At 45.5% G+C, this 27,346-nt stretch overlaps 1 protein-coding gene across 1 annotated transcript; it reads left to right on the top strand.

Moving 5' to 3' along the window:
• The first annotated feature begins 411 nt into the window (after nt 1-411).
• Nucleotides 412-27,071, top strand: NLRP13 (NLR family pyrin domain containing 13). Its single transcript, XM_037744981.1, has 11 exons — nt 412-730; nt 3,678-3,746; nt 4,056-4,121; nt 5,707-5,772; nt 7,936-9,523; nt 13,463-13,633; nt 16,195-16,359; nt 18,934-19,104; nt 22,174-22,344; nt 24,581-24,751; nt 26,897-27,071. The coding sequence occupies exons 1-11, from the start codon at nt 412-414 to the stop codon at nt 27,069-27,071; spliced, it is 3,132 nt and encodes a 1,043-aa protein (XP_037600909.1).
• Nucleotides 27,072-27,346: the final 275 nt, after the last annotated feature.

Below are 27,346 nucleotides of genomic sequence, written 5' to 3'. Positions count from 1 at the left end.
GTGGATCATGTGAGGTCAGGAGTCTGAGACCAGTCTGGCCAACATGGCAAAACCCCATCTCTACTAAAAATACAAAAATTAGCTGGGTGTGGTGGCATGCACCTGTAATCCCAGGTACTCAGGAGGTGAGGCAGGAGAATCTCTTAAATTGGAGAGGTGGAGGTTGCAGGGAGCTGAGATTGTGCCACTGCACTCCAGCCTGGGTGACAGAGTGAGACTCCATCTCAAAAAACAGAAGGGGACCAACACAAATAGCAGGAAGTACCGCAAAGAGAAAATACTCAAGACAGTGTGAGGAGGTGATATTTATGGGTTATGATTTCAACTTTCTCCCTCTCTTCCCTAGGTCCCAAGTGTCCTGTGGATGTAGGAGTCCTTTGTTGAAGTGAGAAATTGTACCTGTTGGGCAAGATGAGCTTTTTCGTAGCCACCTCTGCAGACAATGGTACCAATGATGGTCTTCTGCCTTACCTGATGGCCCTCGATCAGTATCAGCTGGAAGAATTCAAGCTTTGCCTGGAACCCCGTACGCTGATGGACTTCTGGTCGGCCCCCCAGGGGCACTTCCCGCATATCCCCTGGGCAAACTTGAGAGCTGCTGACCCCTTGAATCTGTCCTTTCTTTTGGACGAACACTTCCCAAAAGGTCAGGCATGGAACGTGGTCCTTGGCATCTTCCACACAATGAATCTGACCTCACTGTGTGAGAAAGTTAGAGCCAAGATGAAAGGTGAGAGTCCTTCAGACGGACAGTGGGAGGGCGGCCCAGCACTCCTGAGAGCAAGGAGGTAGCTGCTGGGTTTTCATGGAGTCCTTCCACTTTGCTGATCTCCCCCTGCAAATCCTCCTTGATGATCTAAGACAGTGTAACCTTTAAAGGCATAAAAGCTATAAAGATTTAGTGCTGTAGCCTGGGAAGAAGTAGCAAAGTCAAGAAAGGGAATTGGAAGAGGCACATTCAGTTCTGTTATAAGACTTCTTTCTTTTTCTTTTTTCTTTTTATTTTTTGAGACCGAGTCTTCTCACTCTGTTGCCAGGCTGGAGTGTGGTGGTGTGATCTTGGCTCACTGCAACCTCTGCCTCCTAGGTTCGATCGATTCTTCTTTCTCAGCCTTCTGAGAAGCTGGGACTACAGGTGTGCACCACCAGGCCCAGCTAATTTTTGTATTTTTAGTGGGGACAAGGTTTTGTCATGTTGGCCAGGATGGTCTTGATCTCTTGACCTGTGATCCACCCGCCTCGGTCTCCCAAAATGCTGGGATTACAGGTGCAAGCCACTACACTGGGCTGGTTTCTACCTTTTATATTTAAATCTGATCTCTTTTGGGTTGGGTTTTTTTTGTTTTTTTGTTTTTTTTTTTTCTGTGTAAGGCGTAAAGTTTAGGTTGCTGTTTTTTTTTTTTTTTTTCTGCCGGTAGATCTCCATCGGCTCCAGCACCATTTGTTGAAAAGAGCTCTTTCTCTATTGAATTGCTTTTGCATCTTTTTCAGAAGTCATGTGGCCATACTTGAGTGGAGAGTTCATACATTTCAAAGTTATTTCATTATGTACACAAAGGTTTAAAATCACTATCTATTCTTAGTTCATTGCATTTTTTATTGCGTAGGAGTCCTTTCCCAGTAAAGCATTTTTTGTGGGGGGACCTTTAAGACAAGGCCAAACGTTTCCCTCTGCATTAGCAGCGAGGTTTAACATGCAAAGGGAACAGAGACGACATTGACTGACCCACAGATCTGTGTGCACATCGCTGGTGCTTCCTTACGTCCAGGGTCTGCTAGGTTTTGGATAAAGACACTAAGTGAATCTAGGGAGCCTGGGGGTGTCCAGCTGGGTGTAGGAAGGGTGGGCTGCTTACCTAAATCATGCTCCTCTAGCACTTAAAACACACTCAGATAAGTGCGCTTCACCAGAGAACAGGAATGCCTAGGCATGGCAAGTGACCCATGGACTTCCTAGGCCTGCTCTTGACTATTCTTTTATGTCCTTGCAAAGTTCCCTAACCACTGGGGAGAAAAAGCAAAAAACAAGTTTTGTGTGTTTTTTGTTTGTTTGTTTGTTTGTGAACAAAGAGTGAAACAAGGCTTAATTTCACTCTTGTTGCCCAGGCTGGAGTGCAGTGGCGCAATCTTGGCTCACCACAACCTCTGCCTTCCTGGTTCAAGTGATTCTCCTGCCTCAGCCTCCTGAGTAGCTGGGACTACAGGCGTCCACCACTGTGCCCAGCTAATTGTATTTTTAATAGAGATGGGGTTTCTCTGTATTGGTCCGGCTGGTCTTGAATTCATGACTTGAGGTAATCTTCCTGCCTCGGCCTCCCAAAGTGCTGGGATAACAGGTGTGAGCCACTGCATCCGGCCAGCAACAACTAATTTTTAACCTTCATTTTCTCTTTGAAGCCATGCGCCAGTCCTGCTAGGCTGCTCATCTGGAACAGCCTGGCTCTTCTAAGTGGTCCCAGCTAAATGTAGAGTCTTGTACTTAATGTATTAAGATCCAGGTGGTGATACCTGATACTTGACAGTAAAGTTATAACCTGCAAGGCTCACATGATTGGATTTGTTTGCAACGGAGGAATGCAACATGTCAAATAGTTGGCTTCTGGATAAACTAAGCCAATGATGAGGGGAAAATCATCAACTTTTCCTTTGCCTGGGCTATGCCCAGAAAAAGGTTCCCACCTGGGTTCCCTGCTTCTAGGAGGGTTAGAATTCAGAACAGACCTCAGCTTGAAGAATGTGGACATACGTAGGGATCACAGATTGCACAGGTAGGATTTGTGGAGCTTCAGAGAGTTGGGATCCTTTAGCCCAGGCTACCATGCGTGGAGAATGACGATTCTTGTTCTTTGAAGGAGTGGTTCTTCAAAGGAACATGGAGCATCTGGAGAAAGTACAGGACTCAGCTCGCTAACCAGAACAAGCCATGTAAACAGTGATGATCAATGGAGTTCAAATATTAGAGCCGTGTCTGTTGAGATGCAAATCCCTCACGAGGTGCTGGCTCACAGCAGCTGTGTACTACACAGTAAGATGAGCTGGACCACTGTGAGTCATAGAAGACGTCTTCTAGCTCATGAGAAAGGGGACATTCAGAGTGGGTGTGTGCAGTGCCTTGAGGGCTTGGTTTGAACCCAATTCTTGGTGCTTTGATTCCTATGGTATTTTATTCCAAAGATACTAGGATGGCTTCTCTGTGTGGGGTACTGTTCTACACACTTGGAATGAATTGATGAACAGTGACCTACCTAGACAGGTCAGAGGCACAATAAATAAGTTACATGCTGTGTTAAAAGGTGAGAAGTGCCAACAGAGGGTAGGGCAGATGGGAGAGGCTAAGGGATGTGATTAAGGAGATAGGTGGTTCCCGTGATTAGGCTTCTCAGAGATGAGGTTTGAGCAGAGCCGTGAGAGTGAGTTAAGCAGATGTCTGAGAATCCAGGCAGGCAGGAAGGCTGGAGCCAAGGCTCCGAGGCAGGATCGTGCTTAGCGCGTGCTGTGGGCTTTCCAGAGTTCACGTTGCATCTTCAGTCAGGTTATTGGAGCTTGAGAAAACTGGGAGAATCAGACTCTAAATCTCTAGTTTGTCATAGGAGCTGGTTCTACTGAGAGCCTCCGTTATTGCTGGCCCCTTTTCAGTGTGGGTCATTTTTGTATATTGTCATCACTGTTTATTTCAGGGAATGTGCAGACCCAGGAGCCCCAAGATGCAACCCAAGAAGATGCAGAGATGCTAGAAGCAGCAGCAGGTGTGTACACTACTTTAAGTTGATAACAGACAGGTTGCTTGATGAAGCACTTATTCACTGGTCCACATTCGCTGCCTACTCTGAAATTCCTTGAATTTATACTGCATAAAAAAATTAAAAACTTTGCAACTAATTATTTCAGTGTTGCTTATTAAATGATAACTTACTGTAAACGGGGCATACTGATTCCCCCAGTCCCTTCAATCTCGTTTGCTGTAGTAAAAGTTGGTTCCACTGGGGGCTTCTGTTATTGCTGGTCTGTTATCAGCCTGGGGTATTTTTATATCTCATCATCACTGTTTATTTCAGGGAATGTGCAGACCCAGGAATGCCAAGATCCAAACCAAGAAGCAGAGCAGCTGGAAGAAAAAGCAGGTGTGTATACTACTTTATGGTGACAATTGACAGGTTGCTTGATGGAGCACTCATTTCATTGGTCCACATTTGCTGCCTGTGCTGAAATTTCTTACATTTATACTACATAAAAAATTAAACACGCTTTCCATCTAGTTCTTCCAGTATTTCTTATTAAATAATAACTTATTCCTGGGCATGGAGGCCCACACCTGTAATCCCAGCACCTTGGGAGGCTGAGGCAGGCGGATCATTTGAGGTCAAGAGTTTGAGACCAACCTGACCAAAGAATGAAACCCCATCTCTACTAAAAAGACAAAAACTAACCAGGCATGGTGGTGGGCACCTGTAATCGTAGCTACTCAGGAGGCTGAGGCAGGAGAATTGCTTGAACCCAGGAGGCAGAGGTTGCAGTGAGCCCAGATCGCACCACTGCGCTCCAGCCTGGGCAACAAAATGAGACTCTGTCTCAATAAATAAACAGAAAATATAAAGTGGGCATTCTCTGATTCCTCCAGTCTCTTCAATCCCGTTTGCCATGGAAAGAGCTGGTTCCACTGGGGGCTGCTGTTATTGCTGGCCCATTTTCTGTCTGGGGTGTTTTCTTATCTCATAATCACTGTTTATTTCAGGAAATGTGCAGACCCAGGAATGCCAAGATCCAAAACAAGAACCAGAGCAGCTGGAAGAAGAAACAAGTGTGTACACTACTTTATGTTGACAGTCGACAGATTGCTTGATGAAGCACTCATTTCATTGGTCCACACTTGCTGCCTATGCTGAAATTTCTGGAACTTACAATACAAACTCTTTCTATCTAGTCCTTCCAGTATTTCTCACTAAATAATAACTTAAGGCTGGATAGAGTGGCTCATGTCTGTAATACCAGCACTTTTGGAGGCCAAGGCAGGAAGATCACTTGAAGTCAAGAGTTCGAGACCAGCCTGGCCAATATGGTGAAATCTCCTTTCTTCTAAAAATAAAAAAGTTAGCCAGGCCTGGTGGCATGTGCCTGTAATCCCAGCTACTTGGGAGGCTGAGGCAGGAGAATGCCTTGAACCTGGGAGGCGGAGGTTGCAGTGAGCTGAGATTGCACCACTGCTCTTCAGCCTGGGAGACAGAGCAAGACTCCATCTCTTAAAAACAAAAAATATAAACTGGACATTCTCTGATTTCTCTGAAATTTCTTCACTCTGAAATTTGCCATAGAAAGAGTTGGTTCTGGCTGGGTGCAGTGGCTCACGCCTATAATCCCAGCACTTTGAGCAGCCAAGGTGGGCAGATCAGGAGGCCAGGAGTTCAAGACCAGCCAGGCCAACATGGTGAAACCCCATCTCTACTAAAAATACAAAAGTTAGCCAGGCCTGGTGGCATGTGCCTGTAATCCCAGCTACCCAGGAGGCCAAGGCAGGAGAATTGCTTGAACCCGAGAGGCAGAGGTTGCAGTGAGACAAGATGGTGTCATTGCACTCCAGCTCTGGGTGACAGAGCAGGACTCCGTTTTGGAGAAAAACAAATAGAGTTGGTTCTACTGAGAACCTCTATCATTGCTGGCCCATTTTCAGTCTAGGGTATTTCCATATCACATCATCATTATTTATTTCAGGGAATGGGCAGACGCAGGGTTGCCAAGATCCAAAGCAAGAAGAACCAGAGGAGCCAGAAGAAGCAGGTGTGTACACTACTTTGTGTCGACAGTGGACAGGTTGCTTGAGGAGCACTCCTTTCACTAGGTCCTGAGTAGAGTTGCCTCCTACTCTGACATTTTCTTCCATTTTATAATGAAGAAATGAAAAATTCTTCCCAGCTAGTTGTTCCAGTGCAACTTACTGAAAAATAAGTTACTATAAATGGGATTCTGTAGTTTCCCATTCATTCTCAGACGTTGGTGTCTACTTCTGGACTTTGTGCTTTTGTTACATAATTGATATTTAGATTACTTATCAACAGGTTAATTAATAGGCATCTATAGGTTTTGTACCAGTAATCCCATGAAGATGTTCACACTGAGAAAGTAGGACGCACATTCTAGTACTAAGTTTAGTTTTATCAAAGAAATGCATGTGCATGTATATAAGCCCCAAAGAGTCACAGGGACATACAGCCTGTAATGCAAAGCATTGATCCTTCTGCCCAGCTCTTGATGAGGTCTGCTCTGCAGGGACACCCACCCACTGCTCTTGGGGGCCACTTCTGGTATTTGTTTCTATGGTTCTAAGTGATTTACTATTTCCTGCTTTTTCTTAGTTTTCTAATGAGTTACCTACTGACTTCTTGTCATGGTAGGTATCTCTCTTCCCTGCTGTCCTTCAATAATATTACTTCTCCTGTATGTGGCAGCATCAGCATTCAGTATCCTGGGCATACAAATTGATGCTGAGTCTTGCAGTGAAGGTTCTGTGCGGCAGTACTTTCCTAGGGCCACTGCTAACCAATTTTATGACGAACTGGGTAGCTTACAACAACTCTTCAAGAGAGAGGCCAAATGATAGGGTTTGGCTGTGTCCCCACCCAAATCTCACCTTGAACTGTAGCTCCCGTAATTCCCATATGTAATGGGAGTAAGCTGGTGGGAGGTTACTGATTCATGGGGTGGGTTTTTTCCCCACTGTTCTCATGATAGCGACTAAGTCTCATGAGATCTGATGGTTTTATTAAGGGGAGTTCCCCTACACACACCCTCCTGCCTGCTGCCATGTAAGTTGTGTCTTTGCTACCCCTTTGCCTTCCTCCATGATTGTAAGGCCTCCCCAGCCATGTGGAACTGTGAGTTCATTAAACCTCATTTTCTTTATAAATTGCCCAGTCCTGGGTGTGTCTTTAAAAGCAGTGTGAGAACAGACTACTCCGAATGACTGAAATCAAGGCGTCGGTACAGCCACGCTCTCTGGAAAGGCTCTAGGGGAAGATCTGTTCTGGTCTCTTCCAGCTCTGGTGGCTGCCAGCATTTCTTGGGTTGTGGCCCCATCACTCTCATCTCCACCTCTGTGGTCTCATTGCCACCTGCTAAGTCTTCTCTGGGTGTCCGTGCCTCATCTCCCTGTGCTCCTACTTTGAGAGGGTATGTGCAAGTGTATTAGCCCCCCAGACAATCCAGGATAAGTTCCTCTTCTCCAGATCCTTAACCTAATCACTTTCTGGGATACTATCAGGTAATATTTATTCTTTTGCCATATACCTTTCTATAGATGTGTCATGGTTTATATTAAACCTTTTCTTGTTGACAGAAATCTAGGCTTCCAGGCTTTTGAAAATACATTAAGCAATACTTCGATAAATGTCCATATCATATTGTGCATAACCACAAATGTTTTCTTAGAAGACATTGGTTATTTTTTTGTTTTTTTCTTTTTGTTGTTTTTTGAGATGGAGTCTCACCTTGTCACGCAGGCTGGAGTGCAATGGCATGATCTCTGCTCACTGCAACCTCTGCCTCCCAAGTTCAAGCCATTTTCCTGTTTCAGCCTCCTGAGTGGCTGGGATTACAGGTGCACACTGCCAACACCTGGCTAATTTTTTATATTTTTAGTAGAGACACGGTTCCACCGTGTTCCCTAGGCTGGTCTTGAACTCCTGAGCTCAGGCAATCCACCTGCCTTGGCCTCCCGAAGTGCTGGGATTACAGGTGTGAGCCACCACGCCTGGCCAGATCATCAAACTATTTAACTGTCTTCACTTTCTACCACTGCATTCCCACAAAACCCTGGAAGGCAGAGTTTGTCTTATTCAAGTCTTTGGGTGGGAACCTTGTAATTGAATCATTCCTAACTCTGAAATTTATTCTGACCATTGTTAGGTCTGTCTGTCTCTCTCTCCCACCTCACTTCTGCTTTAGACCACAGAAGAAAATACAGAGAGAAAATGAAGGCTAAAGTGTTGGAGAAATGGGACGACATCCCTTGGCCTGAAGACCACGTGTATATCCGTAGTACATCAGAGGATGAACACCAGGAACTGCAGCACCTGCTGGATCCTCACGGGACTGGAGCCCAGGCCCAGACCATAGTCTTGGTGGGGAGGGCAGGGGTTGGGAAGACCACCTTGGCAATGAAGGCTCTGCTGCATTGGGCAGATGGAGTTCTCTTTCAGCAAAGGTTCTCCTATGTCTTCTATCTCAGCTGCCATATGACGAGGTACATGAAGGAAACTACCTTTGCCAAATTGATTTCTCGGGATTGGCCCAATTCTGATGCCCCCATTGAAGAGTTCGTGTCTCAGCCCGAGAAGCTCCTGTTTATTGTTGATGGCTATGAGAACATGATCGCAGTTGAGCCAGACTCTGATGGGCTGGACGATGGCCCGCCATGTACAGACTGGTACCAGGAGCTCCCGGTGACCAAAATCCTACTCAGTTTGTTGAAGAAAGAATTGGTTCCCCAGGCCACCTTACTGATCACAATCAAGACCTTTTATCTGACAGATCTTAAGGGCTTGGTGGTGAATCCATGCTTTGTACAAATGACAGGGTTCACAGAGGAAGACCTGTGGGTCTATTTCATGAGACACTTTGATGATTCAAGAGAAGTGAAGAAAATCCTACAACAGATAAGAAAAAACGAAACTCTATTTGATTCCTGCAGTGCCCCCATGGTGTGCTGGATTGTATGTTCTTGTCTGAAGCAGCCGCAGGTGAGGTATTACGCGCTCCAATCAGTCACTGAGACCACCACCAGTCTGTACGCCCACTTTTTCACCAACTTGTTCTCCACAGCAGAGGTGGATTTGGCAGATGACAGCTGGCCAGGACAATGGAGGGCCCTCTGCAGCCTGGCCATAGAGGGGCTGTGGCCTATGGCCTTCACATTTAACACGCAGGCCACTCAGCGCGAAGGCCTGGAAGTGCCTTTCCTCGATTATCTCTACCAGCTCAATATTCTTCAAAAGGTCAGTGACTGTGGGGGTTGCTTTTCTTTCACCCACCCAAGTTTGCAGGAGTTTTTTGCAGCCCTGTCCTTTGTGCTGGAGGAACCTGAAGAATTCCTTCAGCATTCCGCAAAGTATGAAGAGATGAAGCTGTTACTGCAGGATGCCTTGGTTAACAAAGAACCCTATTGGACTCCAGTGGTTCTTTTCTTCTTCGGTCTTTTAAACAGAAACATAGCGAGAGAACTGGAAGATACTTTGCATTGTAAAATGTCTCCCAGGAAAATGGAGGAATTATTAAAGTGGAGGGAAGAGTTAGATAAGGCGGAAAGTGCCTCCATCCAATTTCATGTTCTAAGATTTTTTCACTGCCTACATGAGTCCCAGGAGGAAGACTTCGTAGAGAAGATGTTGGATCACACCTTTGAAGTGGACCTTAATATTTTGAGAGACAAAGAACTCAAAGCTTCTTCATTTTGCCTAAAGCAGTGTAAAAGGTTGAATAAGCTAAGGCTTTCTGTTGGCAGTCACATCCTTGAAAGGGACTTGGACACTCTGGAGTGAGTAATACAGAACCATTTCTTCCTCAACTTTCTCCTGTTTTCTCAGGCTCTGTGCAAATTCTTTCATGCAAAACTGGGGATTTGTTGTCGTTACGTATCACTGGTTATTTCTGACCAAACGTTCTCGAGCAGCTCCATCTCGAAAGAATATTTTCCTTTAGGCATCATCTAGTTTCTTAGATAATTTAATTGATCTACTTAGAGATTTAGATCTTTATATATTTTATTGTTTGTTTTTTTATATGGTGTTTTGCTCTGTTGCCAGGCTGAAGTACAGTGGCACAATCTGTACCTCCTGGGTTCAAGCAATTCTCCTGCCTCAGCCTCCTGAGTAGCGGAGATTACAGGCACATGCCATGACACCCAGCTAATGTCTTTGTATTTTTTAGCAGAGACAGGGTTTTCCCATGTTGGCCAGGATGGTCTTGATCTCCTGACCACGTGATGCACCCATCTCTGCCTCCCAAAGTACTGGGATTACAGGTGTGAGCCACCACACCCAGCTCATACTTATCTTGTCATCATTCCTGAAGCAACACAGTCTAACCACTATTTACAGAGCATTTACATCATGTTGGATATTGTAAGTAATCTAGCGATGATTTATGGTATGTGAGAGAATAGGCTTAGGTTATATGGAAATACGCCATTTTATTTTTTTATTTTTATTTTTTGAAACAGAGTCTTACTTTATCCACCGGGCTGGAGCGCAGTGGCACAATCTTGGCCCACTGCAACCTCCACCTTCCAGGTTCAAGTGATTCTCATGTCTCTGCCTCCCAAGTAGCTGGGATTACAGGTGCGCACCACCATGCCCTGCTAATTTTTGCATCTTTAGTAGAGATGGGGTTTTACCATGTTGCCCAGGCTGGTCTCGAACTCCTGACCGCAAGTGATCCGCCCACCTTGGCCTCCCAAAGTGCTGGGATTACAGCCGTGAGCCGCCACCCTCGGCCAGTATGCCACTTTATACCAGGGACTCGAGCATCCTCAGATTTTAGAGTACATGGCAAGTCCTCAAACCAACCCCCACAGATACTGAGGGATGGGCTATATGTCGATATGTATTGGATGTAATTGGTCATGTCGTAGAATCCCTAAAACATAAATTGGGAACTTCTTTAGACAGGATTCAGTGTGGGACATGCGACTAACTGCTCTTAAAACGCTTCCCCAGGAATAATTTCATTTATTGTGAGGATGATAACATCATCATTCCTCTTTTTACGTATGTTCACCCCGCAATTTAAGATTTCATGCCTTCCCAAAAGTTGGTACTAGATATTCTGATGCTGTGGTCATTTGCCACTTGTCCATTCTTCATACCTGTTTCCTCAGTAATTTTAAATGGACTCTATTATTACCGAGTTAACTGGGATATTTAACACAAGAATGAGCATGCATGCATGCCCATGTCACCATGCATGCATCTCACAACTTGCCAAAAAGAACACCACAGATATTTCTGGTCACCTAAAACCAAGTTTATTAGTCCTACTTCAGTAAGGGAAAGACACCTTATAGAGTCGAGTCATGTCTCAGGAGCAGGAAGCCAGAGGAGGATGTCTGTGGAGTTTCAGAACCTGGGGTGAGTGATGATTGGGGTGGGTGGGTGAAGATTGATTGGGGTGGGTGGGTGATGGATCTTTAAGGTGGGTGACTTGATTTTTTTTTTTTTTAAGGTGGATGATTGTGTTTTGTAGGGGTGGGTGGCTGATTTGAATGTGTTTGGTAGGGGTGGATGATTGATCTGATTGTGTTTGGTAGGGGTGGGTGATTGATTTGAATGTGTTTGGTAGGGGTGGGTGATTGATTTGAATGTGTTTGGTAGGTGGGTGATTTGGTTGTGTTTGGTAGAGGTGGGTGGGTGATTTGATTATTTTTGGTAGGGGTGGGTGGGTGATTTGATTGTTTTAAGTAGGGCTGGGTGATTTGATTCCGGTTTTTTTAGGGGTGGGTGATTTGATTTTGGTTTTAAGCATGGGTGATTGATTTGATTTTGTGTTTTTTAGGGTTGGGTGGTTGATTTGTTTTGTGGTTTTTAGGGGTGGGTGATTGAATTGGTTTTGTGTTTTTTAGGGGTGGGTGATTGATTTGGTTTTGTTTTTTTTAGGGGTGGGTGATTTGGTTTTGTTTTGTTTTTTGGGGTGGGTGATTGATTTTATTTTTTTTTCAGGGTGGGTGATTTTTTTAGGGGTAGGTGATTTTTTTTTTTAGGGATGCATTTTTTTTAGGGGTGGGTGATTTTTTTTTTAGGGGTGGGTGATTTTTTTTTTAGGGGTGGGTGATGTTTTTTTTTCTGGGGTGGATGGTTTTATATTTTAGGGGTGAGAGATTTTATTTTATTTTTTAGGGGTGGGTGATTTTATTTTATTTTAGGGGTGGGTGATTTTTTTGTTAGGGGTGGGTGATTTTATTTTTAGGGGTGTGTGACTTTAGGGTTGGGTGACTTTATTTTATACATAGTTTCAGGGGTGGGTGATTTTATTTTATTTATTTTTATTTTTTCTTTTTTTTTGAGACGGAGTTTTGCTCTTGTTACCCAGGCTGGAGTGCAATGGCACGATCTTGGCTCACCACAACCTCTGCCTTCTGGGTTCAGGCAATTCGCCTGCCTCAGCCTCCTGAGTAGCTGGGATTACAGGCAAGCGCCACCATGCCCAGCTAATTTTTTGTATTTTTAGTAGAGACGGGGTTTCACCATGTTGACCAGGATGGTCTCAATCTCTTGACCTCGTGATCCACCTGCCTCGGCCTCCCAAAGTCCTGGGATTACGGGCTTGAGCCACTGTGCCTGGCCAATTTTATTTTATTTTTTTAGGGGTGGGTGATTTTATTTTACTTTTTTTAGGGGTGGGTGATTTTATTTTACTTTTTTTAGGGGTGGGTGATTTAACTTTTTTTTTTTTTTTTTAAGAGGTGGGTGATTTATTTTATTTTTTAAGGTGGGTAATAAAAGGTAGATACTGGTTTGGATTGGCCAGAGTTCGACATAACTGCCCTGCACTGTAGGCCAGAGTCTTGAAGCAAGTGTTGAGAGTTAGCCTGGGCAAGTAAGCCAGGCACTTGGGTCCTTGTCTTACTGTCCAAGAGCAGCTGTTCCCTAGAGCAGGTAATGAAGGTGTTTTTGTCTGATTCCAGTATTAGTTGGGAAGAAAACAGTCTTGTGTGCTTTGTCCCAGATGGCCGAGTACATGGATATTAAACCACACATTGGTTTCAGTTCTCAATTCCTATCCTTGGGACATTCTGATTAAGCAGATCTGAGATGGGTCCGGAAATCTTTATTTGAAAATAGACATGTGTGTATACCTCCTGCTGCACATACGTGTGCACACCCCCAAAGCTAGAAACACTGCTTCAACAGTGCACAACTCTGGGTTTGCAGGGTAAAACTGCAAATCCCCCTTAAGCACTTAAGAAACATTTCTTCTGTTTTACCTCCCTCATCTCTTGTGAAATAAAAAGTTTGACTTAAGACTTTCATACTTGATTATTATTCTTACTAACATTCAGAGCCTATTGGATTAGGGAATTTTTTTTTTTTNTGTGTGTTGCTCTGTTGCCCAGGCTAGAGTGCAGTGGCATGATCTCCACTCACTGCAACCTCTACCTCCCAGGTTCAAGCCATTCTCCTGCCTCAGCCTCCCGAGTAGCTGGGACTACAGACACACGCCACCATCCCCAGCTAATTTTTGTATTTTTGGTAGAGACAGGGTTTCACCATGTTGGCCAGTGTGGTCTCGAACTCCTGACCTCAAATGATCTGCGGCCTTGGCCTCCCAAAGTGCTGAGATGCCAGGCGTGAACCACCGCACCCAGCCACATGAAAATTCTAATAATTTTCTTAGGGCTTCTTTCTGTGTCCTGGAGGTTGTATTCTGGGTGTTGCTGAGGCTAATCTGCTCTAATCTGCATTCTCTCTCCTTCATGAAGCACAAGCATGGTCAGTTCCAGGATGCACGCGTGGAACAGTATTTGCTCTGTGTTGGTCAGAAATGAGAATGTGCGTGAACTGGACCTGAGTAACAGCAAGCTCCATGCCTTGTCCGTGAAAGCTCTATGTCTTGCACTAAAAAATCCAAGATGCAAAGTCCAAAAACTGACGTAAGTGTGAGACACTAGCAGTTCAAGAGGGTACGCTAGGAGAATCACCCCACTTCTCTCTTGATTCGTGCAGTTGGCTATTTTCCAGGAGGGAAGCCAGGTGCTCAGCAGAGTAAAATAAACTGTGCTTGTATTTATGAAAGTGCTATATCAGGCAAAGTTGGCTGAAATTTTTAAATGTCGATCTATCACGAATGATCTTGCACTGGAGGTACTTGTAATTTTTCCTTGGGACCTCAGTCCTGCCGTTTTGAGCTGGATTTGAAGGAGTAGAAAATGTCTAGGATATGGTGGAGGCAAAGCACTTGAGAAGAGCTACAGACAGGTGTAGTCTGTGAGAACTGTTTTGTGTTAAAAAGTAGGTAGTATTTGATGGGTCACTCCTGTGTTGAGTGAATATTGGGCATCTCTGTGTGCCAGGTTCTGCTCTCAGGTCTGAGGTTCTAGCAGTGAAGCCAACAGATAAGTCGTGCCATCAGGGACCTTACATGTGTCAGGGGAGCAAGCAAAATAATCGTAATAGCATCCGAGAGGGTGCCATCTTCCAAAGAAAGGGAAAACCAGGGGCTCAGAAAGGATGTGTGAGGAGGGTGGCTTGCATTTTTTAGGTAGGAAAGGCAGAAGGGCCTCACTGAAAAGGTATTTGAGTAAAGACTGACTTGGCTCATTGTAGGGGAGGAAGAGGGACTGTGCCCGCGGACACCTGGGAAAAATATCATTCCAAGCCGAGAAAACAAGACAGAAGGCACTGTGGAGAACACGTGCCCTCCATGAGGAGACTATACTTAGTAATACCAAGAGGGGCATCACGGGGCGTGGGTGAGCAAGGGGGAGTGTGCTCTCCGGAGCTGGAGCACCGTTGTGGACTGAAGCACATTGGTCCCCTGCTAATATGATCCAAGAAGGAATGAATGACAGGGTGTCAGATCTGGCTTGAAGATAGGAAGGAATTAGCAAATGGAGGTGGACCTTGTATAACCACCAAGGGGGAGAATGAGCTGTAGAGGAGAGAGTAACGCCTAGTGTTGAATCCGAGGTGGGATTTGTTGGAATGATCTGGAGTCTTGGCCAATGATTTGTCTTGCTTTTCCCCCACCATTAGGGCTTACTTTCAAGGGCTAAAACCTAGATGAATATATTGATTCAACCAGTTAAGTGTGAAAGATTTGATCATAATGACTTTCTTCAAACCTCAGTGTATCGGGTGAGCTGGACCAAACCCACAAGAGACAGCTATAAGTGGCTGTGGCCGTGGCCTTCTTTTATTTTTTTAATACTTTTAAGTTCAGGGGTACAGGTATATGTTTGTTACATAAGTAAATGTGTGTCATAGGGGTTTGTTGTCAAGATTATTTCATCATCCAGATATTTTTATTATTTTTTTAATTACTCTTTTTTTGAGATGGAGTCTTACTCTGTCACCAGGCTGGAGGGCCATGGCACGGTCTTGTCTCACTCCAACCTCCCCCTCCCGGGTTTAAGTGATTCTTCTGCCTCAGCCTCTCGAGTAGCTGGGATTACAGGTGCCCACCACCATGCCCAGCTAAGTTTTGTATTTCAGTAGAGATGGGGTTTCACCATGTTGGCCAGGATGGTCTCGATCTCCTGACCTCGTGATCCATCTGCCTCGACCTCTCGAAGTGCTGGGATTACAGGTGTGAGCCATCACACCTGGCCTCATCTCGAAGACACTAATCCCAGTACCCATTCATTATTGTTCCTGATCATTTTCCGTTACCCACTTTTCCCAGCAGGCCCCAGTGTGTGTTGCTCCCCTCTGTGTCCATGTGCTCATATCCTTCAGCTCCGACTTAAAAGTGAGAACATGTGGTATTTGGTTTCTGATCCTGCATTAATTTCCTAAAGATGAGGGCCTCCAGCTCCATCCATGTCCCTGCAAAGGACATGTTCTCATTCTTTTTTATGGCTGCATAGTATTCCATGGTGTATAGATACCACATTTTCTTTGTCTAGCCCATCACTGATGGGCATTTAGGTTGATTTCATGTCTTTGCTATTGCAAATAGTGCTGCAATCAGCATACATGTGCATGTGTCTTTATAATAGAGCAATTTATGTTCCTTTGGGCATATATCCAGTAATGGGATTGGGCAGTCTTTTTAAATTTTTCTTTTAATATTTAAATTTCGATCTTATATAGCTCTCAAGGAGAAAAGTTCCAGAAAATACAAGATAATTATTCTTGCTGGGCTTTTCTAGGTTGGACTGTATGTGTGTGGGGGGGGGGGGGGGGGGATCATTTCCCAGAAGAGAGGCAGCCCCAGGACCTCTTCACCTCAGGTCTCTAGGAGAGTGGGGGAGGGAGGGAGAGGGATTCCTGACTTAGTACATCCAACTGAGCTTACTGACTTTCTGGGGAGTATTTTTTAGTTTTTATTCTCAAGGTCTAGTACCATGACTCGGCCCTTGTTTTTTTGATTCCTTGTGTCCCTGTATAACCTTGGCAGTGGGTGTGGTGGAGGGCAGCATGAGGTGACAGCAGGATCCTGGAAACCAGTCTTCTCCCTCAATCCAGCTTTTGTGTCCCTTCCTGTCTGCAGGTGCAAGTCAGTAACTCCTGAGTGGATTCTCAAGGAGCTCATTCTTGCCCTCCAGGGTAACAGCAAGCTGACCCATCTGAACTTGAGCTCCAACAAGCTGGGAGAGACTGCCCCCCTGATTCTTAAAGCCTTGAAACACTCAGCCTGCAAACTCAAGTATCTGTGGTAAGTCTTTGGCTCCCTAGATCTGTCAGGGGGTTAAGAGAACACCCCTAGCTTCTATGATCCATTGGGAGGGCTGACAGCATTAAGCACTGTAGCAAAAGGAGACAGAAAAATGAGCAAAGGAAAAATTTCCTATGTGTCGAGAAGTAGTTCTCAAATTTTACTGTATATCAGCCTCACCTCGGGAGAGGTTATCTTTTTATTTTGTTTTGTTTTTGAGACAGCGTCTCATTCTGTTGCCCAGGCTGCAGTGCAGTGAGGTGATCTCGGTTTGCTGCAACCTCTGCCTCTTTGGCTCAGGCAATCCTCCCACTAGAGTCCCAAGTAGCTGGGACCACAGGTGTGTGCCACCACACCCAGTTAATTTTTGCACTGTTTGCAGAGATGCGATTTTGCCATGTTGCCCAGGTTGGTCTTGAACTCCTAGACTCAAATGATCTCCCTGCCTCAGCCTTTCAAGTGCTGGGATTATAGGCGTCAGTCACTGTGCCTTGTCCAAGCTAGCTGGTGTTTTAATGTACAGATTTCAGGAACTCAATTGCAGAGACCCTGCACGTTTGGGGTGGGACCTGAGAAAGAGGGGTGTGTGTGTGTGTCAGTCGTCTCTCACTCTGTTGCCAGGCTGGAGTATAGTGGTACTATCTTGGCTCACTGCACTCTGCTTCCTAGGTTTAAGCAATTCTCCTGTCTCAGCCTTCTGAGTAGCTGGGACTACAGGCGCCCGCCACCACACCCACCTAATTTTTATATTTTTAGTAGAAAAAGGGTTTCACCATGTTGGCCAGGCTGGTCTCAAACTCCTGACCTCAGGTGATCCGCCCACCTCGGCCTCCCAAAGTGCTGGGATTACCGGCGTGAGCCACTGCGGCAGGCCGAGAATGAGCACTTCTAACAGGCTACCAAGTCATGCTCTTGCTGGACCACAGACCACACTTGGAGTAGCATTGACATGCAGGCCATCCAACCTCTGAAAGGGTTGAGGAAGAGGGAGAAAGTCAGCTTCTGTTCATGGAGCAGATCACTCCTTCCAAGAGTAACTAATGGTCTATCTCGGGGCCTCTGTGTTAGGTTGGAATCCTGTGGTCTTACCCATCACATTTGTCAGCAATTTCTCACGCTCTCCAAGAACTCGAGTCTGAACTTCCTCAGCCTAGGGGACAATGATCTCTCTGATATGAAAAGCCTGAGGGGGTCCTCCACACTACCAAATAATCCCCTGACGGAGCTGTCGTAAGTCTTGCTGCCTTTCCAAAGCATCTTCATTGCAAGTTTGGGTGGCACAGCAGGGGTGGCATTGGGGTGTGTTTTGGGGAACCTCAGGGGTCCACCTACTGTGTTTACTTATCACATTGACATGCTTTTCTTTTTTTCCCTTTTCTCTTTACTTTTCTAAGATAGAGTCTTGCTCTATCACCCAGGCTAGAGTGCAGTGGTGTGATCTTGGCTCACTGCAACCTCTGCCTCCTGGGTTCGAGTGATTCTCCTGCCTCAGCCTCCTGAGTAGCTGGAATTACAGGCAGACCCCACCATGCCCAGCTTTTTTTTTTTTTTTTTTTTTTTTTTTTTTTTTTTTTTTTTTTTTTTTTTTTTTTTTTTTTTGTTTTTTTTTTTTTTTTTTTTTTTTTTTTTTGTAGAGATGAGGTTTTGCCATGTTGGCCAGGCTGCTCTTGAATTCCTGACCTCAGGTGATCCACCTGTCTTGGCTTCCCAAACTACCAGGACCACAGGCATGAGCCATGGTGCCTGGCGTCTTCTTTCTTCCCACCACTCAATGTGGGGCTCAGTTCCAGCCAGCTTTGCCCTCTCTTGATCATGGCTGTCCGAGCAGGCAGTCTTTCTTTGCATAATCTCCTTAGGCTTCTTTGATCCTCCCCAGATCTAGGGGTTTTCAACTGATTTGATTTTGCCCCCCAGGGGACATGTGGCAATGCCTGGACACCATGGTTGGTTGTCCCAGAGGTGCAAAGGATGCTATTGATGGGTAACGTCTAGTGGGTAAAGGCCAGTTATGATTGACGTCTGGTAATGCACAGGGTGGTCTCATTCTGCACCTAGGTGTGATCCAGCTCACACGTCCACAGGGCTGAGGGTCAGAAAACCCTACCTTGACTCATCTTTATCTCCTTCCTGTGGTTTTTGTGTTTTTTCTTTTTTGAGAGGGAGTCTCCCTCTGTTACCCAGGTTGGAGTGCAGTGGCACGATCTTGGCTCACTGCAACCTCTGCCTCTTGGTTTAAGTGATTCTCCTGCCTCAGCCTCCCTAAGTAGCTGGGACTACAGACATGCACCACCATGCCCAGCTAATTTTTTTTTTTAAATAGAGATGAGGTTTTACCATGTTGACCAGGTTGTTCTTAAACTCTTGAACTCAGGTGATCTGCCTACCTTGTCCTCCCCAAGTGCTGGGATTGTAGGCTTCAGCCACCAGGCCCGGCACTTTTTCTCTTTCAAGGTTTTGTTCTTTCTCCAGTTTAATCTTCCTATAATGTTTGGGTCTCAGGAGTTAAGGGGTCAAGAGAGAAAAGGAACCTGGGCATCACTGCTGAGGCTCACCTTGCTCCTGCACCTTCCACAGCCTGGAGAAATGCAACCTGTCAGGGGCCAGCTGTCAGGACCTGGCCTTGTTCCTGATCAGCATCCGACAAGTAACTCGACTGTGCCTGGGATTTAATCGGCTCCAAGACTCTGGCATAAAGCTGTTGGGTGCTGCCCTGACTCACCCCGAGTGTGTCTTGGAGAGGCTGGAGTAAGTGTTCCCTGGCTCCACTTCTGGAAATGACCCTGTGCACACAGATAGCAAGAGCAATGCTTTCTTCACTTGAGAACTATTTACAGCATTAAAAAGTAACATTCATTGAGTAATTACTGTGTGCCGGGAATTGCTCTGAAACAGATTGTGAGTGGCATCCTGGGTTTCTTGGTTCCATCTCTGGCAGTTATGCCGAGAAACTTAATTTCCACAAGGACCCTAGGAAGTGATGAATTTTTTGATCCACCGGTATGTGAGCTCCTGGCAGAGATAGAACGAGGCCTCAAGGTCTAGGTGGTAGATAGGACAGATACACTTCCTACTCAGGTGGGAGATGGTTTTATGAGTGACATGTAAAAACAATAGATACAAAGAAAAACAAAGGAGAATGAGAGTCAGATGACAGGGGTGGGGTTGATGTCCCAGCAGAGTCTTGTCTCACCAACCTTTGTGAAGAGGTGAAACTCCAGCAGAGACTCGGATGAAGCAAGGGAGGCAGCTGTATGCAGAGAAGGAGCAGCAGCGTGAAAGGCCTGAGGTTGGAAGGAGCCTGGCGTGTTGGAGGAGCAGGGAGGAGCTAGCATGGTTGGGGTAAAGTGAGTGAGGGTGGCAGTGGTGGCAGGTGGAGGTGCCTGGGATGTGCTGGGCTGTGTAGGAATCTGTGTTTTGTTTGGAGTGACATGGAAAGCCTTCCTTGGCTTGGAAGGGGGACGTTATCTTAATCTGACCTACTTTGAAAGGTAGTGCAGGTGCTGTTGAAGGGTAGACTGCAGTGGGGACAAAGATGCAGTACACGCAAGAAATGGGACTCCTGTCTACCAGGCGAGAGGATAGGAGGGAGTGGCCCGTGGGGTGGCTACAGGAGTTTGGGATAGATCGGAAGGCAGTGTTGGAGAATTTCAGAGGCGGGAGACACCGCTGAGGTTGCAGAAGGAGTTTTGGTGTACCCGGCCCAGCTCAGATTCGCATCCAAGATGGCTGAGTGCCCCACAAAGACAGGGCTTGACTTTTTATATGTGAAGTACACAGTGGCGCTAAAATGAGTTTGCAGGTGCAGAACAAAGGCAATTCATCAAGCAGTGACAGGCACCTAACTGAGGCTCACATATGACTGTCGCTATGAGACCCAGACGTTCACTGTGTGTAGAGCTCAAGGGTTCTAGCACAGGCCCTGTCTATTGCCCTCTGCTGCAGCGCCCAGAAGGCGGGCCTCTTGGCTGCTTGCACATTCCTGATGACCTTCGCTGTGTTTAAGAAACTTAGAGTTATCAGCTGTAGAGAACAAGAATGCAAGAACTCATTAACTTATAAAACTTGCAAAGTAGGTTACAATTCCACAGGAGGGGGAAGGACTCATAGAAGAAAGTTTAATTCCTGCTTCTCTTTGCTGCATTAATTTTATTTTTGTATTATGTTGCTTTAGTTTTTCTTCTCCCTCTTCAGTACAGCTAAGAGGGTTTGCTGATGGATTCCAGGTGGTTTAGGAGGGAGGGTACCAAGAACACCTCCCAGAGGATGAGGTTGGCAGCTAGGGAAAGGATGGGACCGTTCTCCAACACAGGGAATGTTGGGGGCAGAGCAGGAGCTGGTGAAAGCGTTTGGGTTGGGTCGCAGGAGCTCAAGATGCCTGTCCAACAACCATGCAGAAGACTGTATGGGAGCAGTCGTAGGCAGGACTGCAGGCGTCAAGAGGACTGCTGGGTGGGGATGAGAGCCCCTGTGCAGTGGTGCACGTAGTGAGACGCTTCAGAGCTCCTCTTCCCCAGCTGCGTGGTGCTTCTCTGGTGCAGGTGTGGAATAGAGGGGAAGCTGGGTTTTCCTCAGACTGGACAATTGTCAGGTGAGTACAAAAAAACGCAGAAAAGGCCGAGGGCCTCTAGGTGTCACCAAGTCAGTTACCGTGGAACTGTAACCGAGAACCACAGACTTCGAACCAGCAAAGGAGCAAAGGGCCGGTGCTCATTCAGCACTGAGTCTCCATGACCGGGAACGTCAATAGGTGATTCATATATATAATGTGAGTTAATAATGTGTGTAATTATGTATGTGATCATGATACAGTGTGTAGAACTGTAACACCATTATAATCATAACTAATTATAATTAGTATTATAACCCTAATATAACTTATAACCCTAATATATTTTAACTTTATTATAATCCTAGTAATTAGTACAATTATAATTGTGTTAGTTCTACACATTGGAACATGATCATACACATACAATTATTATAATTAGCTGTAATTATATAATCACAACTATAATTATGTAAAAAATTATATATTTAATTATAATTATGATTAAATTATAATTTATAATGTAATTGATTGTAATTATATGCATATACATGTATAATTATAACATGTATCATAATGTGAAATGCAATGAAATATGTATTATGTAATATTTATATTACATATTATGTAATTATAGTTGATATTTAACATAATATGATAGTTTATGACTACCTATATTTTTATAAAACTAACATGGTAACACAAACATTATGCAGTAGATACATATCTGATATATGACATCTCCATTTGTGATGTAATTTATCTTCCGTAACCTGAACACTGCCTGTTTGCCGAGCGCTGTCCCAAGCACATGTATTTGCTCACGTATCGGTCGCTGACAGCTCTGATAAACCATCCTGCTGCACTTTAGGATGGAGGGCAATGAAGACTGAAGGGAGAGCAGCAACTTGTTGACGGTCTCCCAGCTGCCGATGTAAAAGCCTGTTTGGACCCACAACCAGCTGGCTCCACAGCCTGGGGTTTATCGCCACTGCCTTGGAGCCTTGAAAGTTTTTTTTCCTCCATCTTTTCCTAAACCAACCACTAATAAGCACAGATTTGGTGTGCTCATTGCAGAAATCTGGACTGAGGGAGGGTTATGGTACGCAAGATACTGGCACAGCCTGGGTTGGTGTCCAGCTGGAAAGAAAGACACAGTGGTTCAGGGAGCTGCTGCATGGGTGGACCTGGGGGGCCTGAGGCTCGGCCCTGGGTGCCTGGGTCTGGCCTGCTTTCCTGAGCACCTGTCTCTGGCTCTCACCCTGCAGGCTCTGGTTTTGCCAGCTGGGAGCACGTGGTTGCAGGCACTTGTCAGACGCTCTCTTGCAGAACAGGACCCTGATGCACCTGAATCTGAGCAAGAACTGCCTGGGAGATGAGGGAGTCAAGTTCCTGTGTGAAGCCTTGCGTCACCCTGATTGTAAGCTGCAGAGCCTGAAGTAAGTTTTCTTGGCTCCATCTCATTCAGTGGATAGAAGAGAGCAAGGGAAATTGACCCACCAATGCCTGAGTCCCTGATGGGGGCTGAGTGAGGTGTGGACTAGCTCTTTGCTGTAGAGGAGCTTCTGGTTTTCTTGGGGGTATGGTATGGGGTGGTCTCTGTGAGGGGAAAGTGGGATGGCTGTGAACATGTGTGTTTCCGGGGTTCCTTGAGACCAGCACTCAGGTTTTTGTTTCTCTGGGAGGACGCGGGAGTCAGCCCAGAGTCATATGTGCGGCTACACTTCACGGTGAGAGGGCACAAGGGAAATCAGCAAAGGGGAAAGGTGCTTGGGACCAAGTCCAGAGGAAACCAACCCAAGCTCCCAGGAGTCCTCTTTCTGTGCAATCACACAAGACGCACTGAATTCCTCCAGCAACCAGCTGTGGCAATCAGGCAAAGTGTGGTCTACCAGGGCAGCTCATGAGAGACGCTGTGTCCTGAATTTTTACCGGGTGCTGGAAATGTGTGGTTTAGCATGTACCACGACATGAACCACTGCACCTGGCCACTCAGCGTATTTTTTATGCTTCCAGCGGAATTTGAAACTTGAGAGTAGAGAGAAGAGCATATAACCTAATCCATGTTCAAACTTCAACAATTATTGATTCACAGCCTATCCCCTTACATCTAAAACTTCACCAACACTCAGTAATGGTATCGCTGGGTCAAATGGTATTTCTGGTTCTAGATTCTTGAGGAATCGCCACTGTCTTCCACAATGGTCGAAATAATTTCTTCCTCTAAGATTACGTTGAGGCCCATCCCAAGGGTCATATGTCTTCCTTTGTAAATGCAAAGTAGTTTTATATTTGTGTCTGTGTTTATAAGAATGAAGTTGAGTGTGTTTTCAAATGCTGACAACCATTTATATAAATGTCCAGATAAAAAAACCTGTTGATAACACTTGCTGATAGGTTTTTTTGTTTTGTTTTGTTTTTGTTTTTGTTTTTTTACCTACTGCATTTTTTTCCCTACTAACTTGGAGGTGTTCTTTCTTGCTTTTAAAATTTTAATCTTTTTATTATAAATTTACCATCTGTATGTATATTTTGGGATTCAAAGTGTTATGATTATGAATACAATGGAATAATTAAGCTAGTTAACATGCCCATCACCTCAAATACTTTTTGTTGCGGTAATAACATTTGGAGGTACTTACGTTAGCAATTTTGAAAGGCAGAATATTAACTACATTCCCCATGCTGTGCAACAGATCGCAAGGCTGGGTGTGTGTAGTGGCTCACGCCTGTAATCCTAGCACTTTGGGAGGCTGAGGCGGGCAGACCACAGGGTCAGGAGTTCGAGACCAGCCTGGCTAACATAATGAAAACTCATCTCTACTTAAAAATGCAGAGGATGCAGCCAGCCGAGACCACACCATTGCACTCCAGCCTGGGTGACAGAGAGAGACTGTCTCAAAAAAAAACCCCAAAACCTAACAACTATATTCCTACTGAGACTGTTATACCCCTCAACCACCATGCCTAAGCTCTAGGGCAGTCTGGCTGTCTTGGGTTTGATTTGCACGTATCGTTTATCAGGCTGGCAGTTCTCAGACTTGGCCTGTGGTGGTTTAGCCACATGGATATTTTTCAAACCTTTTTTTTTTTTTTTAATGGGTTAAGGATTTTGAATTCCCATGTGCCTTCTCCACAGAAGGGTATCAGCCTTGCAACATTCCTCTCTCCTGCTGTCTCTTCCTCCTTCCTCCTCTCCTCATCCCTCCCCTGTAGTCCCCTATGTTCTCCAGTCACCTGGACTAACTATTTTGAGCTTACTATGGCATAGAAATTCAGTCTGGAAAATGTAGACCTGCCATTAGGGTAGGTTTCTGGTCTCTTCAGCTCTTCGGTTGCACTCGAAGGCTTAGACAGGTGCACTGCGGCCACCAGGCCAACTCGAGGTGCTGGGTGGCAAACACCGAAGAGATGCCCTTCAGGCTGGCACACCTGCAGGGGGCACGGGGGAGAGGGCTGCACTGCTGTGCCATCTACTCTCTTTCTATCACAGGTAAATAGAGCCCCTGGAGGTGTCTGGGTCCTCCTGACTCGCACCCTCCTGATTCGAGGCGTGGGACAAACATCTGGCTTCACAGTCTCTCCTTTCCTTGGATATGAGATGGACAGGTGTGAGCACAGCACACCTTCAGGGTGCAATCACTCTTCCCCCTTCTGTATCTTTTTGTTTTGCAGTTTGTCAGGTTGCTCTTTCACAAGAGAGGGCTGTCAAGAGCTGGCTACTGCCCTCAAGCACAATCACCATGTGAAAATCTTGGACGTTGGAGAAAATGATCTTGGGGATGATGGAGTCAAGCTGCTGTGTGAGGCTCTGAAACCTTCACATCATGCTTTGTACACACTTGGGTGAGCTGATGCTGTTCTCCCCGCAGAGTCTCCCTTCTCTATTCTTGGGGAGATCCAACAGTAGGGTCCCCTCAGGGGTTACAAAGTAAGACAGAGTAAGGACAAAGGCCTCCTTTAAGAAATCTTGGCCAGGCACGGTGGCTCACGCCTCCCAACACTTTGGGAGGCCGAGGTGGGTGGATCACCTGAGGTCAGGAGTTCGAGACCAGCCTGGCCAACACAGTGAAACTTGATCTGTACTAAAAATATGAAAATTAGCTGGGTGTGGTGGCCGGCGCCTGTAATCCCAGCTACTCAGGAGGCTGAGGCAGGAGAATCGCTTGAACCTGGGAGGCGGAGGTTGCAGTGAGCCGAGATTGCACCACTGCACTCCAGCCTGGGCAACAAGAGCAAAACTCCATCTCAAAACAAAACAAACCAAAACAAAATCTCTACTGCTGGATGATAAGCTCTGAGTTTAGAAAGGTGTTTCACTCTTGTTACCACCATCCTTGGTACACTGTAAATACTGTTTCTTCCAATCCGCCCACTGTGGGTGCCAGGTGCTGGGGGGTGGGGTGCAGCCTGCTCTCTGCACTGTGAATCTTCAGTTTTTAACCATCATGCAATGTGTACTCAGCAGACTGAGACGGTTTGTTCTCAAACATAGGATGTTTTGCTAAATGTGGCTGACATGATAGCAATTTCTTAGGTAGGGAATGGCTAAAGGGTTGGTTAATACAATAGCTCAGTGATGTTTTCAGAGAAGGTGTTTATTAGTTCATTTGATACTAACAAATCCTGAGTCGTACTTACCAGCCACGTCAAACCTCTGTTCAGAGATTGTTAAATCTACTTTATTAGATACCATGATTTAAATTATTGGTTTAAACATAAACTAGACTTGTTCTCTCATAGGCCTTAGAGACATGAATAGGTTAATGTTATCTGCAGTGCCAAATTTAAGATAAACACATTCTGAATCAAGTTCATCTTTCAAAAAAATCAATGAAGCAATTTATTGAACTATTTCCTTAAGAGAGACTCATTCCGACTTTTTTCTTTCTAAAAGAAGGGCTTTATGGTTTGTAGTTTTTGTTTTTTAAGATGGAGTCTCACTTTGTCACCCAGGCTGGAGCGCAGTGGTGTGATCTCGGCTCAGTGCAACGTCTGCTTCCTGGGCTCAAGCAGTCCACCCACCTCAGCCTCCCAAGTAGCTGGAACAACAGGTGCATGCCATGACACCACCTGTTTTCTTTTATTGATTATAGAGATGAGGTTTGACCATGTTGCCCAGGCTGGTCTTGAATTCTGAGCTCAAGTGATCTGCCTGCCTCAGTCTCCCAAATTGTTGGGATTGCTGACATGAGCACTGTGCTTGGCCAGCGTGTCATAGTTATTTGTGAACACGGAGATTTCTGCTGTGTTAAACCGATCTTACACACTTTCTCACTTTTGTATTTGTGTTTCTAGTAGCTAGTTCAAATTTGGTATTGTTGAATTTAGAAATAAGATGGAAAAAAGTATAAACAAGGAATAATAGTGCTATTTCAGTTCTTTCATTGATCTAATAAACTCACATTAAAATACTTTGTTTCACATTCTGGCAGGGTAAGTTTTTGTTTACTCCTCCATCAAATACAGTTTAAAGTAGTATCTACCTTTGATAGGCTTGATAGATGGGTTAGATGAGTTAGGTGTAAGTATTATAAGGTGACTGGGTGCAGTGGCTCATGCCTGTAATCCTAGCAGTTTGTGAGACTGAGGCGGGCAGATCATGAGGTCAGGAGATTGAGACCATCCTGGCCAACATTTTGAAAACCCATCTCTACTAAAAATAGAAAAATTAGCTAGGCATGGTGGCACGCACTTGCAGTCCCAGCTGCTCAGGAGGCTGAGGCAAGAGAATCACTTGAACCCTGGAGAAGGAGGTTTCAGTGAGCCGAGATCATGCCACTGCACTCGAGCCTGGCAACAGAGCGAGACTCCATCTCAAAAAAAAAAAAAAAAAAAAAAAAATGGTTCCCAGCATGGAGTAAGATGGAGTAAGTGCTCCACTCTTAAGCACTCTGTTTTAGTAGTTTTTTCCTCTAGATGTGGTATCACTTCTGTAACCTCTGAGTCTCAGAGGACTATCTTTTACGGTTTCTTCCCACCCGCCCCTAGGTTGGCAAAATGCAATCTGACGACTGCTTGCTGCCCGCCTCTTGTCTCTGTTCTCCGCAGCAGTAAGACCCTGGTCAATCTGAACCTTCTAGGCAATGAGCTGGATCCCGATGGTGTTAAGAAGCTATGTAAGGCCTTGAGGAAGTCGACATGCAGGCTACAGAAACTCGGGTAATCCCCACTGACTTTTCCACAGGGAAGAGCCTGCGGAGACAAGGCTAGACTGACAAGGCTTCTAAAGCATGTGCCAGGTTTACATGGCACTCCGTTTCCTCGGGCAGTGCTGGCTGATGGAACTTTCAGTAGGATGGGAATGACCTCTATCTGCACTGTGCACCTGCCGCATAGCCACTAGCTACATCTGATAATTGGGCACTTGAAATATGGTTAGTGTGACTGGGACCTGAGTTAATAGTGTTGTTTTCTTTTGTGAGACAGAGTCTCGCTCTG

Source organism: Cebus imitator, unplaced genomic scaffold, assembly GCF_001604975.1.
Source record: "Cebus imitator isolate Cc_AM_T3 unplaced genomic scaffold, Cebus_imitator-1.0 Scaffold190, whole genome shotgun sequence".
NCBI lineage: Eukaryota > Metazoa > Chordata > Mammalia > Primates > Cebidae > Cebus > Cebus imitator.
Note: the sequence above shows the minus strand (reverse complement) of the source record. Positions and strands in the feature narration are given on the sequence as shown.

What these genes read in the sequence shown, in the direction of transcription:
- NLRP13 (XM_037744981.1), top strand. Translation starts at nt 412, where the DNA reads ATGAGCTTTTTCGTAGCCACCTCTGCAGACAATGGTACCAATGATGGT. An exon ending in AGTTAGAGCCAAGATGAAAG is followed by an intron (nt 731 to 3,677) that starts GTGAGAGTCCTT and finishes TGTTTATTTCAG; the next exon opens with GGAATGTGCAGACCCAGGAG. An exon ending in GCAGCTGGAAGAAAAAGCAG is followed by an intron (nt 4,122 to 5,706) that starts GTGTGTATACTA and finishes TATTTATTTCAG; the next exon opens with GGAATGGGCAGACGCAGGGT.